This window comes from Rhinolophus sinicus, chromosome 8, assembly GCF_057876585.1.
Source record: "Rhinolophus sinicus isolate RSI-liver-muscle chromosome 8, RSI-T2T, whole genome shotgun sequence".
In the NCBI taxonomy this organism is placed as follows: domain Eukaryota; kingdom Metazoa; phylum Chordata; class Mammalia; order Chiroptera; family Rhinolophidae; genus Rhinolophus; species Rhinolophus sinicus.
The window spans coordinates 51,397,316-51,411,454 of NC_142508.1; the positions used below are offsets into that span (position 1 = coordinate 51,397,316).

The 14,139-nt window shown below is 48.6% G+C and overlaps 1 protein-coding gene across 1 annotated transcript in view; it reads left to right on the plus strand.

Moving 5' to 3' along the window:
* LOC141567473 (uncharacterized) overlaps positions 1 to 5,405 on the plus strand; it is a 100,612-nt gene extending 95,207 nt beyond the window's left edge. The window contains exon 3 of the mRNA XM_074314487.2: positions 4,118 to 5,405. Coding sequence (XP_074170588.1) covers positions 4,118 to 4,138 — 21 coding nt within the window. The 3' untranslated portion in view covers positions 4,139 to 5,405. The remainder of the gene's footprint in view (positions 1 to 4,117) is intronic.
* The last annotated feature ends 8,734 nt before the right edge of the window (positions 5,406 to 14,139 follow it).

Sequence of the window (14,139 nt, forward strand, 5' to 3'; positions counted from 1 at the left end):
CAGCTCCATGACAATCTCATGGGACAACAGTTGTATATCTGTCTGTCATTGACAGAAATGTTGTTCTGTACTGCATGACAGTACATTAGATACAACATATGAGTGGAGTCAAGTTTCCTGAGTTCCCTGCTCATAGAGCAGCCTAACGCAGGTGGGCTCATAGGTAGTCACTCAGGAGCCCAGGCTCTTTCCACCTTGTGGCTCTGCCTGCCCCTAAGATACTGGGTGCTCTGCATTCAGCACATAGAGAGGAAAGAGAACATGGCCAGACATATACTTCTTCAGCTCCTGGGCCCTTACATTCCTTCTACTCACACTCTGTTAATGAGGACTAGTTTAAGGCACACGTTCCCACCTCTGTGCCTGGTGAGCTGGCAAGTGTAGTTCCTGGCTGGGCAGCCACCTCCCAGCGGCAACTCTAACCTGGCACATTGGTAGACATTAAGCTGCCTTCACCACATTTGGGTTGATAATAACAGAGCCAGTGCCCCACGGAAAGGGATCTTGTTCAACAGGATACACCCAGCAAGGGGTATTATTTATTGAGCAAGGGCTCAATGCCGATCTGTTGAATGAATAAATGAAGGAATAAAGGAATGAATGAAAAAAAGCCACCAGACTCTGTTAAGTCCAGGGAATATTTCCAGGTTGCTCTGGCTTTTTGGAAAGCAATCTCAGTATGGTGCTCCAGTCGAAAAGGAAAAAAGAATTGGCTGGATGAAGATGCCATTTTTCTCTAAGACAGTGGAAGGAAGCGTTTTGACTGTTGTCCAGGATATCCGGAGCGGGGCGGATGAATTTCTTTTCCCAGCCAGGCCTCCTTCCCCAAGGCTGTGTGTTTATTTGGAAGAGGTCTGTTCCTGCTGGAGGACAGGTGTTCTGAGTGCAGCCGACGTGATACGGTTGGAGACCCAGGTCCTGCACTAGCTCGACTGCCTGGAAATTGATGGCTTTTCTTGTTTTTCTGGTGGGAACTGGGTGTTTCCCTGCAAAAGGTAACGTGGCCTGTGGAATATTATTTCCTGAGAAGCACTGGATTTCCCCCCATATTAGTCATCGTAGAATGTATATTATTTTAACTCTTGGACTCAGACCTGTGTTTTAGAGCACTCCAGGCAGAGTGGAAAATTGCCGGTAGGGCCATATGGTTGACAACTTAGGAAAGGGCAGCTCTCTTTTTCTCTCTTGGAGATAATGTGATGCTCCCTGAAGGAGCCGACAAGCCTTTTCCAGGTCTAGGACCTGGCGAATTTTTCGAAGTGGAGTCCATGCCCTTGGTCTCTCACCGGCGGGGTGGGAGTGGAGGAGAGGGAGGTAGCACTCAGTGAGTGCCTGGCTCAGAGGGGCAATCAGTAAGGGTTAGGGGGTCTTATGTATTAGTGACCACCTATTCTGCGCAGGGCACAGGAGATGCCCTGGGGTGGAGGTAGATAGGGAACTCATCTAGGAATGGTAGGCGGGACACAAGTGTTACAAGCTCAGAAAAAGTGACGACACAGTCTTCATAGAAGGGGTGGATCCCCAAGGATGTGGGGAGTTTTCCAGATGAGAACAAGGGTGACCCAGGCATTGGGATCAGGGAGAGCAAGGGCCTGGAGTCTGGAAAGGGCAAGTGTCCTCCGAGAGCTGGAACCATCCCCTGGGCCCTCCCCCCTTTCTTTTCAGCCCCCACCCCCAGCAGACATCCACATCCGGCCAAGTTGCTGGCTGTCTTGGTGGGAGGCCCCAGGCGGCTGCTCAGCAGCGGTGGTGCAGGCCGGGAAAAGGCAGTGAACTTGAGGGCCCCCCACTTATCTGTGGAAGAAAGCTGGGAAGATCCGACTGAAGGTGGAATACAGTAGAGTGGGCCAGAGGCCTATGGGAGGTGACTCGGCCACGGCTGCCTGATGACTACCTGTGGGAGTAGCCACGAGCAGCCTGGCCGGGGCCCTCCCTCTAGCCAGACCCCTCCAGTCCTCTGAGCCTCTTCCTTGGGGAAGCTATAAGCTGATGTTCCCCTCTGGTTGTCCTCCCGTTGGTGTCTGGGAAAATCGTATTGACAATTGGCAGGTGAGGCCAGTGAGACAAGTAAGGCTCCCCAGGTGTTACAGTGAGGGCATGGCAGCCAGGTGGCCCAGGTTCAAATCCCACTCTGTCATTTCCTAGCTCGTGTTCTTGAGCTATTCCCTTCAGAACCTCAGTTTCCCTTTTCGTCACACAGGGAAAGTAGCAGTATCTACCCGATACTGTTATGCAGGTTACATAAGAGACAAATAATGGACACATTTGAGCTCTGGTTTTAAGCTATTGTCTTTGAATAGTTGATGCTTTGAGATCCCCTGTCTTCTGTGTCAAGTGCGTCTCCTCTCCTTGTCATGGTCCCCTCTTCTCTATTTATCCTTCTTTTCCTCTTCCCACCTCCAGTTCTATCTCCTCTTACCCTGATCTTAGCAGCCTGTTCTATTTAAACTTCTCTCAGAGGAGGGAGTGACAGCATCAAGTGTTCTTACCATTCCAGTTCCCTGGTCCGAGAAGGGAAGAAATCAAGAGGAGGGCCTCAGCTAGCCTCAGCTGCCAGATACGCCCTTCATATCTGTTTCATGAACGGCTACTCGGTTCTTAAGGCCCAGATCAAAAGCCTCTTCCTCCAGGAAGTCCTCCCAAACTCCCTTGAGCAGCTGATGGCTGCCTCTCTTTCTCCCCTACAACACAGGCCATTGGCGTACTGACCCCTGAGATTCTGTCCCAGGCAGGCTCCTACATTCTCTTGCCTGAGGCCATAGTAACCTGTTGCCACCTGGTGAAAACGCTGGTTCAGGGAGGGGCTGCCAACTCCAGCTCTCTCTACAACCTGTGCCAGTGGAACACCAGAGACTAGTTAAAATAACTAAATAAATATTAAGGGGAAAGTATGGGTAAATGAACCATGAAAACATCAAACGTAACAGGATCCAGCATGAGGAATGTAGGTCGTGTGTCTTCTGCCTACTCTGCTGTCGTCCCAGCCATGTTACAAATGACACCTTCTCTGAGAGCCACTGCTTCTCTCCCAGCACCTTCTTTCACTCCTTGTTTGTCCTTGCCATTATTGTCCTTGTCACTCTGTTCCTTTTTTCTATAGGAAAGGTCTTCAGATACAAGTTATTATTTGTTGCATACATTTACTATGCAAGCTAAGTGGTTTACACACATACCCTGATGTCTTCCAACGTTCCTGTGGCTTTGTCTCTGTGTGAAACAGCCCTCTGGGAAGCATCGTCTGGCTGCAGAGTGATCCAGAAAAAGGAATTTTAACTTTTATTTCAGGGGTCAGCTGACTGATTCTGTAAAGGGTCAGAGAGCAAATATTTTCTGGTTTGTAGGGCACACAGGCTCTGTCACAACTAGTGAACCCAACTGAACCATTGCAACGCTAAAGCAGCCAGGGACAGCTCATAAATAAATGACAGTGTCTGTGTTCCAATAAAGCTTTATGTACAAAAGCAAATGGTGGGCCGGATTTGGCTGTAGCTTGCTGGCCCTGGCTTTACATGTCTTTTTAAGTCCCAATTCATCCTCAGCACGTCTCATAAAATATTTTCCTCCAGTTTCTAATTCTCTTTGGCATTTCCATAGGTGAGAGCCCCAAGTACTGTGTCGCCCCAGGCAACGTGGCTTTTCTTCCCCAGTTCTCTCTCACCCTTTCTCCCAGTCTTTTTAACACAGATCAGGTGAGCCTCTCTGGCTGGTTTCTTCTCTGTCTCTTTCTGTCCCTCTCTGTCTCTCTCTTTCTCACACACACACAGGATTTTAACATGGTGCTGGCAGAGGAGAGGGAAGTGAGGCCCGGGTACTGACTGGTGAATACATCTTGTCTCCTCACAGTTTATTAACTCATTCACGTCCCTCAACTGGCTCATGCTTTTGGGTGATGATGTCGTTTTACAAAACAGTAAACGGAGGCTCACGAAGCTTCAGCCACTTGTCCAAAGCCAGGCTGTGAGTAAATGATGGGGCTGGAATCTATGTTGGGTCTGTACAGCCCCAAAGCTCCCACTCCTGGCGGACGGACCTCCCCCCAGACACCAGGGCTCAGAGCTCCGACCCCTGCCGCCTAGTCTCCTCTTAGCGCTCATCTCCGTTTCCTGTGTCTTTGCAGGGAATTTGCATCTGGGGCTGAAGACGGCGACAGTCAAGCCCCAAAGCCTTCCTAGGACACCCCAGGATTGTCTCACATGGGACCCTTCTACACAACGGCAGACAGAGCTGAAGAATTATGGCCAACTGGAAGAAGGGGGTAATCAGAGCATCAGGACCGAACCGGCCACTCGGCATGTTTTAGGTCCCTTGCAAAGTGCTGTGTACTGAGGAGCTCACTGCTTTGCATTCCTGCTTGCCGAGCGCTGGCACTGTGGCATGGCACTGTTACCCTGTCTAAGGGACAAGGGCTGGGGCTCAGAGAGTCTATGTCATCTTCTCAGTGTTGCAGAGGGGGCTTCCAGCCCTCGTCTCCGACCTGCCACACATGCTGCCTTTAGTTCCTAGATTGTCCCCACCACCAAATTCATGTGCTTCCTGGACACATGACTTTATTTGGAAATAAGGTGGTTGCAGATATGTTTCGGTAAAATGAGGTCATTCTGGGGTATGTGGGCTCTTAATCCCGCATGACTTGTGTCCTTATCAGAGGAGGAGAAGAGACACAAAGACAGACACACAGAGAGAAGACGCCCAAGTGATGACAGAACAGACTAGAGTGGTGTGTCTACAAGCCAAGGAATGCCAAGAATTGCCAGAAGCTCAGAGAAAGGCATGGAACAAATTCTCCCCTAGAGGCTTCAGGGGGAGCACAGCCCTACCGACACCTTGATTTCAGACTGGCCTCCAGAACTGAGAGAGAATACGTTCCTGTTTTCTTAAGTCTCCCGGTTTACAGTACTCTATTATAGCAGCCCTAAGAAACGGATAGTTACTAAACCCCATCACACTAGGACCTGGCAGTGCCAGACTGTGATCCACAGTCAGTCCAGCCTCCAGGGGGGACATGCGGCAGCTCAGCCTCCAGAGCTGAAACCCTGAAGGTTCTGGTGGAGGCCAAGGAGACAGGAAGAGACTGGAAGGGCAGCCCAAGGGCTAATGGGAGTCGGTTCTTCCCAAAATACTGGCAGGCTTCAGTTTCCTGAATACTCTGGACACTCACTGTCACCCGGGACTGAGGCTTTGTCCAGAATTGGCACAGGGACCCTCAGGATCTGCCAAGATGGACGATGTGGCTTAAGCTCTCTGTCCCCTGCTGCATCATTTGGGCCCAACTTGGCTCCGCATGGGAGGGAGCCAAGGGTTGAGGTCTCAGCCTCTCCTGGCACGTCCCGTGGTTGAGCAGAAGACTAAAGAAGGGGCAAAGGGAATGGGAAAGAAAGACAGAGGTCAGGAGGGAGACAGAGAGATGGGAGAGATGACAAGGGGGTGGGGCGGGGGGGGGGGAGAGAGAGAGAGAGAGAGAGAGAGAGAGAGAGAGAGAGAGAGAGAGAGAGGAAAATAACAGGGAAAGAGAAGACAGGGATGGAGAGAGAGGTTTGAAGAGATGGACAGACACCCAGATAAGTAACAGATGTTGACAAGGAGACAGAGGGTGAGCAAGAAAGACAGAAAGAGTAGGAGATATGGAAAGGGGCAGAGTGAGGAGATGGAGAGAGGGGGAAAAAATACAGAAAGAGAGGGAGACAGGAGGGGGAGAACAAAGGAGAAGTCCAAGGTAGAGGGAGAGAGGGAGGGAGGCAGAGGCAGAGTGCTCCAGAGCCCTGAGCATGCTCCCTTGCAGGCTGGCTGTGTTTCAGCCGTATCATTAGCATCATTCTCCCCGTGGACAATCCCTGCTGTGCAGTACCACGCCCACTGCAGAAAGTGCCTGAGAGGGCAGCATGCGGATGAGAACAGCCCTGGGGACAAAGGGCACACTCCCCCAGCCCAGCCCCCAGAACGCGGGTTCTGTGTATTCCCAGGGGTGATGTGAACTCCCCCACCCGATAGAGGGCCATGGTTAATGTTCTGAAGTCCATGGGCCTCCGCCCTCCGTTTTAATTAGGCATTTAACTGGAAAGGGGCAAGGCCTTCGTATTTCCCCACAGATGCAGCTGCCAGTTTTATCGTGATCCCCTGCAGGACACTGTAAAGACACGGGCTTGAATGAAAGAAGATGACAGACGGGCATGTCAGAATCATCAATTCCCCCACCCCAGGTTTTAAGGGATCAGGAAAATTATCCCAGCTGGAGGGGCTTCCGTGGAGAGGAATGGGCTTTATATTGAGCATAATTTAACCCTTCGGGAGCTTTCCTAGTTACTTCTCTGACACATAGGGACCTGGAGGGAGCGAGACGCTGTGTCAGGTGCAGCCTTGACTACTTGTAAATGTCAGGAAGCCCAACTCCACCTGGCTGAGCTGAAAAACAGAAAATTGGCTCAGTTACCTGGGAAGTCCATAGGCAGTTCACCTTCAGGTCTGGCTGGATCCAGGTGCTGTGATGTGATCCACAAGCTGTGCCTCTCTCCTTTCCTCGTCTCTGCTTTCCTCTAGGAGAAATCCGTCCTCACACAGTTCCTCCCAAGTGGTAGTAAAGACGATGACTGGAAGCTTCAGTTATCCTGCCAGCTCAGCAATTCCCCAAGTGTCCCCCACCTCAAATATCCCAAGCTTGACTATCTTTGGAGAACCTTGAGTATGCCACCATGGTGACCCCTGGCTCCCCTGGAGCTGTAGGTGGGGCTGGTCCCATCCAAACACATGGCCTGAGAGTCGGGAAGGGTCCTCATGGGGAAATCAGTGAGTCAGGCAGAGAATATGAGAATGCACTGTAGTCAGGGCTGAGAGCCTGCATGCATTGGTTTAGCTGCGTTGGTGGCTGCAATACTGAAACATTTCCATGTTGGTGGGTAAACAGCCACTGCCTCGAGTTTTCTGAGTGCTTCCCCGGCTCACCATCTTGGACACCTTAACCGTAAAGTTTGGGTTGCAATGCCTGAAAGAGCAGCTTCTCCAGGACTCCAGTGTCCATGCTATGGCAGATGTTGAATCATTTGAACATCTCTTCAGATCTAGGGACCATTGGGACCCTAAGGATGAGAGTGAGCTGGGGAGAAGGACTGGGCAAGGATGCTTGGACAGCTCCAGTACCTGCCAAGCAGACTGGTGCTGATGCTGAGTGGTGAGAAGCTAGAGAGAGTGGGGCTGAGCACTCCTGGTGCACCAGCCCCTGTGCCACCTGCTCCACATGGGTAAATGCATTTAACCCTCACCTCGCCTTGGGTGCCATTCCAACTCCATGAGGAAAGTCAAGGCTCAGGGAGGTCAGATGAGCCACCTAAGACACTGGGGACGTAGGTGTCAGCTGGTAGTTACCCCTGACTCCATCTTGACACAAAGTGCTGGGGTCTTCCTACTACACCTGTCTTTTGATGTGGATTCTAGGATTGAAGCTGAGATGTAGGCTGGGGGTTGTCAGGGTCACGTTGCAATTTTCTGTCTTTCCCTGGCCCACCTTCTCCTTCTCTCATTCCAGACCTTCCAGAACACTTCTCACTGTCCCTGCTGACCAGGGAATTGACCCATGCATCCCCGGACTCCCAGTTTCTCCCTTTAGGATCATTCTATTAGCTAGGTAGGGGTGAGGGAGACCCCCCTCCCCAGTTATACAGTAATAATACAGTTATAATAACTGTTAATATCCTTGTGTATTAATTCTATCATCTGCGTTATTTCTGGTTATTTTTGATGGGTTGATTTTTCTTCTCATTAATGGGTTATATTTTCTTGATTCTTTGCATACTGGGAGATTTGGGATTGGCTACCAGATACTGTGAATCTTAACGTATTGGATGTGAGATATTTGAGTAGTCTTGTAAATGTTCTTAATTTTTGTATGATCAAAAGTGACAGTTGCAATAATAATGTGAACATCTAAGACATACACAACCTGGTCTAAGATGTGTGTGTGTGTGTGTGTGTGTGTGTGTGTGTGTGTGTGTGTGTGTGCATTAGCAGATACCTAGGCAATTGACTCATGTTTTGAGACTCTACTCTGTGTGTGATTCTGAGCTACGTTATTTCCAGGTCAAGAAATTGGCTTGCTAAGTATCTTTTGAGCACTTGCTGAGTTCATGATTAGGGGGTCACTTCTTTTATGGTCAACCACTAAAGCGAATCACAACCATCTTTCTCCGACCTGCCGTGGGTATGGTGCCACAGTAATTTTGCTTACCGTCACTGCATGAGCAACCACAACCATCTTTCGGGCGTCCACTGTATGCAGGGCAGGTATAAGGCAGGATTTCTTCCCTGAGACAAAGATAGAAAGGTGGGCCCCAGCCATGGACGGGATACCACAAGGCAGTGGAGGGTGTTGCCTGACTTTGCTTTCCAACAGGTTTTCAGAAACAGGGAGTTCGTATCCACTTTGAAAAAGGCAGACTCTGCTGTTTGTCGCTCTAGGGTATTCTCAGCAATGCTGTGCCCTTATCACCCACCGAAAAGCTGATCTGAATCTCACAGAGGCCTTTTTTTTTTTTCTAAGTTAGTAACTTCTTTTTCTCTCAATGCCCACTCCTGCCCTCTCCAACCAATATTCCTATGATTGTAATTTTGCAGATGAGAAAGCAGGCTCACGGATGGGACCCTTATCCAAGGTGGTGCCCACTGGCCAGGGGTAGAGGCAAGAGGTGAGTATGTCTGACTCTAGGGCCCTGTCTCTCCTCCACCTCCCATCCTGCCTCGTTTCAAAGTGAGTCACAAGGAAGACAGAGAGCCAGAGAGGTGGAGAGAGCCTCTGCCCCAGCTGCGTGTTCATCAAATGCAGCATTGTAAAGGATCACTTGGCAAAATATGAGCAATAAATTAAATTACTCAGAGAACACAGTCTGCAATCAAAGGCATTGTCTTAGCGAAGCAGAGCATTTGCCTCTCCAAGCTGGGCTCAATTATAGGCCACAAGGAGACTCCATTTCATGTAGACTAGGCTCAGGAACCCCCCCCCCCCCCCGAAACTACCTAAGGGTCACTTCCTGGTCCCTGCCTTCTCCCCTGCTCCCCCAACCTTAGTTCTGAGGGGGCCCGTGAGGAGGAGGTCTGGTTCAAACGACACTCTGCCCAGAAACCACAAGTTTATGAATCCCAGAAGTTTCGTTCGCTCAGGTCAGGCTCAGAGCTTGGCTGACGTTAGAGAAGACATTTTTCTCTGTCAGGCAACAGAATGCAGCTCAAAGACGCCAGCTGCGAGGCCTCAGAGCCCAAGTCTCTAATTAAAACAGTGGAAAATTAGATAACTTCACAAATTCATCACTGCCGCCACTGGCTGTCACAGGAAAGGCTTCAGGGGTTACCCCCACCTTTTGTTTATATGCTAACGGGGTCCCTTCAGTTGGCCTTTTTGTGTGTGTGAGTGAGAGAGTGTGTGTGTGTGTGTGTGTGTGTGTATTCTCGCACGCCCCCACACGCGTGCATGCACGTGTTTGCATTTTCTCTTCCTCTTGTTCTAGTCTTTCCGTTCTGGTTCTCTCTTTTCTTTTTCAGCCCAGTCCATAAAATCTTCGGTCTAGTGGTCAACCAAGAAGAAAATTTCATCCGACAGTGATTTTTATCACTTCTCTGAGCTTGAAAAATATTTCTGTTTAAAACAATCTTATTCAACATCTCATTTAATTCTCCCAATAACCAGGCAAGGTGGTTTGATCCACTCTGTTTTACAAAAGATGAAACTAAGGCTAGGTGAGCTTGCTTACCTGGTCCAGGTAACACGGCCAGGAGCTAAGCTGGGACTTGAACCCACCTCTGTCCCACTGAGAACACTTGCTCTCCACCCCTACAGATCTGACCTCACACAGACTCTGCCGCAACCTGTGCCAGAAATCCAAGGGATGGACATGGTCATAGTTGTCGTAACTACCATTTATTGTGTTTCACAAGCAGTCTGTTTTCACTCACCCCAAACAGCATGGGTCAGGTACTATAAATATCCCCATTTTACAGAGAGGGACATTGAGGCATGGAGATTGAAACAGACAATGTGAGCCAGTTTCTAGCCCCTTAACCCTTACAATGCACTACACCCAGACCTCTCAGCCTGAATTTTCCTCTAGTCACTGGAGCCTTCTCTGCCCAACATGTTGGTATACCCTAAATGCTGTGTTCTAATGCCTTTGAAGCATAAATACCTAAGTTCCTTCATGTCAGGTAGAATAACTCTGAGATGTGATCTGCATGATTTCACAGGGGTTTATAATCTGGTGGGGAGATAGTAAGTATATAAATCTATGTTTGACATAATGTGAGCTACAGACACATGCAACTAAGAAGTAGAAAGCAGGGTGGGGGCTGCCAAAGAATGGAGGGGTGTGGTGCCAGTTTGTATGGGGTGGTCAGGGAAGGCCTCTTTGAGGAAGCATTGATTGGTACACAGAAAGAAGACAGCTTAAGAGCCATGAGAAGATGTTGTGGAAGAACATGCCAGGCAGGCAGAACAGAATATCATCGTCACCATCATCACCATCATCGCCATCACCATCATCACCATCACCATAGCCACAACCACCATCACGACCACAATCACCACCATCACGACCACCATCACCATCATCAGCATCACCATCACCACCACCACCACCACCACCACCATCACCATCACCATCATCACCATCACCACCATCACCACCATCACCACCATCACCATCATCACCATCACTATAACCACCATCACTATAACCACCACCACCACCATCACCACCACCATCACCATCATCACCATCATAACCACCACCACCATCATCATCACCATAACCACCATCACCATCATCACCATCATTATCATCACCATCATCATCATCATCATCACCATCATCATCATCACCATCACCATCATCACCATCACCACCATCACTACCATCACCACCATCACCATCATCACCATCACTATAACCACCATCACTATAACCACCACCACCACCATCACCACCACCATCACCATCATCACCATCATAACCACCACCACCATCATCATCACCATCACCATCATTATCATCACCATCATCACCATCACCATCACCATCATCACCATCATCACCATCACCGTAACCACCACCACCACCACCACCACCATCACCATCACCATCACCATCATCACCCTCTCCATCATCACCATCATTATCACCACCATCATCATTCCAATTCTAATTCTTCTAATCCAGTGGGTCTGGGGTGGGACACAGAGGCATTTTCAAAAGAGTTTCCCAGGTTATTCTAACATACAGCCAGAGTTGGGATCTGCTGCCCTAGACTGAAATACTGTATAGGTAAAATTTCATTTTAAAATTCCATATTCACAGAAGCTCTACACAGTTGATTTTTTTACTCCTCCCATTTTACAAATGGGAAGAGATTTAGAGAGAATAAGGGAGTTAAGCAAGGCTACGAGCCCATCAGTTGCATAGTGTCCATGGGATGCTGGCACTCACCCTCTTAGCAGCTGCTCTGTGTGGGCACTGAGTCAGAGGGAAATTCAGAGCATCTGCACATAATATGTGCTCAGGGAATACCTGTGGGCCAATCCAGGTCCCCTGACTTGCAGCCCAGGACAACGCCACTTTCCATCCTTGCCTCAAATTAACATGCTATCGTTCAAAGAAGAAAGCCAGCCATGAGATGCCACAAAATATATAAAGGTGACAATGTCACGATAGCTGTTCCTATGGTTGCTGTTTCTCACTGGATAGAACCCAGAAGGTCACACAGCTAGTAAGTGGCAGAGCCAAGATAGCGCATAAACATTGACTTACGGGACCCCAGCTCCATCTTCCCCAACCATCTTCCTCACAACTGATTTTGAGGGAAAACACAGCTTGAAACCAAAGGCTCCAGGTCTGAGCAGTGATGAGCTTAGGCCAGTACCTCTCTGAACCTCAGTTTCCTGGTCTGTAAACAGGGTGCTTCCTCTGCTGATCTCATAGGGTTATTATGAGACTAAAGTAGAAGGGATGTGACTGCGTCATGTAAACTTCCAAGCACTGTGCACGTGCCGTGTTCTGTTTCCTCTTATCACATACACAAATGTGGCTGCAGGCAACTTTCAGCTCCCTGCTTCCAGGTGCCACAGCCACTCCCGGCTGGAGGAGGCCTGTGAACAGTGTTCAGTCTCCAAGTGCCCTCTTTGTTCAGGCCTGTGTGCAGGCTTTCCATGCCCTGGGATGCTTCCCTATCTCACAGCCACCACTCGCCGCCATGTGGGCTGGCAGGTAACGTGGGCACAGAACACAGGGTGGGAGCAGGCTGGGGTTGGAGGTTGGCGATTGAGACAGTGACAGGTCCAGAATCAGAACTTCTGGGACACTTGCTAAAAATGCATATTCCGGAGCCCAGCACAAGAGATGTCATGGGGGATCTGTATTAAAGCAACGTTCCCCAGGCAATTCTGGGGCCAGCTGTTTTGAGACCCATTAATTTAATAATGTTTGTTTATTCATCCAACTAGTAGTTATTGGCCCCTACTCTGTGGTGTGCCTTGTGTTCTAGCTAGTTAAGGGGCCAGCTCTGGAGCTGCAGGGAATGGAATCCTATCTGGATCTTCCATAGCTTCAGCAGATTATTTAATCTCTGTGGTTTATTCATCAATAATAATAATAATAATAATAATAATAATAATAATAATAATGCATATGACTGCTTACTACGAGGTAGTTATAGCGGTGTGCTAGCAAATGTTCAATAGGCAGCTCTTCAGGGGTGAAAAACCTGACTTGTAGCATCTGCCAATTTCCATGGTGTAAATACTCTCACTGCGGCTGCTTTTAAGCCACTAATGTGAGGTCATTGAACATGGAGTCAGGAGATGTGCAACAGCTCACTATTTCTGTGTATTTCTACCATAGTGATTCAATAAACATAGTCCAAGGGCAGAGATATAGCAAGAATACAGTAAAATAATTAGAAAGTGATGAGTTTTGAGTATTTATTACCTTTTTTAAAAAAACATAGTTTGTTTAATTTTAAGTGTGCGTCATAATTTAATTTTTAATAATGGCAAAATTTTAAATTTTATTAAAATTTAACAGCTTCTGCAAGCTAGTATGTGTTAGTTCCAGCACGCTACTGGTTAGCTACTGTGATTATCTCCATTTTGCAGACAAGAACCCTGAAGCACAGAGAGGTTAAGTCATTTACTCAGGGTCATAGGCAGAGCCAGGATTCAAACCTATTAGTTTAGCTTCTGAGCCTGGCCATGGGGATAATATCATATCCATCTCCAGGGTAATTTTCAGGATTAATGCATACAACACTCTTAGAGGAATACCCAGCACCTAGTATGTGCTCAATCAATGCTGGTTGTTATTAACATTGTTCCTGTTCATACAAGCTGGAGATACCTAAGTACATGAAACACAATTTCTGTCCTTGATAAACTCACCAGGCTGGGGGATGAGACACATGCCTGCAAGGCATAACAGAGGCCTCCACACGTACCCTGCAGGGGCACAAAGGAAGAGTTGATCAACTGTTTATGGAACAAGGAGGGCTTCATGGTGGAAGGCATATTTAACCTGGGTTTTGAAGGATGTGTAGAAGTTCAGCAGGCAGTTTAATGAGTCAGGTGGATAAGCCTGGTCACCGATGTGGCTAAAGGAGCTTTAGCCCAGTTGCTTCTTCATTCTCTGACCCCTTTTGCCATGAAAGTAGATGAAAAATCCATTGCCAAGGGGGCTCAATGACTGGTCTTATCCAGATAGGCAAGCCCCTCGCATCCTAAGGTCTAACCTTGCCTGAGCTTGGTTGGCTGCCTCTCCCAAGGAAGCTTCTGGATTGAGGCAGTGAAGCCTGGTGGTTATGAATGATGGAATCTCTAGTTTGAATCACGGTTCCTCCCCTGACTTTGTGATACACATAAAGTAACCTTGATTCAACTCAGTTTCCCCATCCATAAAAGGGAAGTCATAATAGCGTCTACCTCGCCAGGCCGCACAAGAGACATGAGACAATGTTTCCATGCTTAGCACAGAGCTGGGGACAGAGAGAGTGCTCAAAATAAGCTGGCTTCAGAGTGCAGGCCAGTCCTGGAAACTGTCAATGGTCCCCAGTGCCTGCGTCTGGAAAGGCTGTTTGGCCTGTAAATCAGGTGGGCTGGGGTGGCACGTGTCGGGGCAG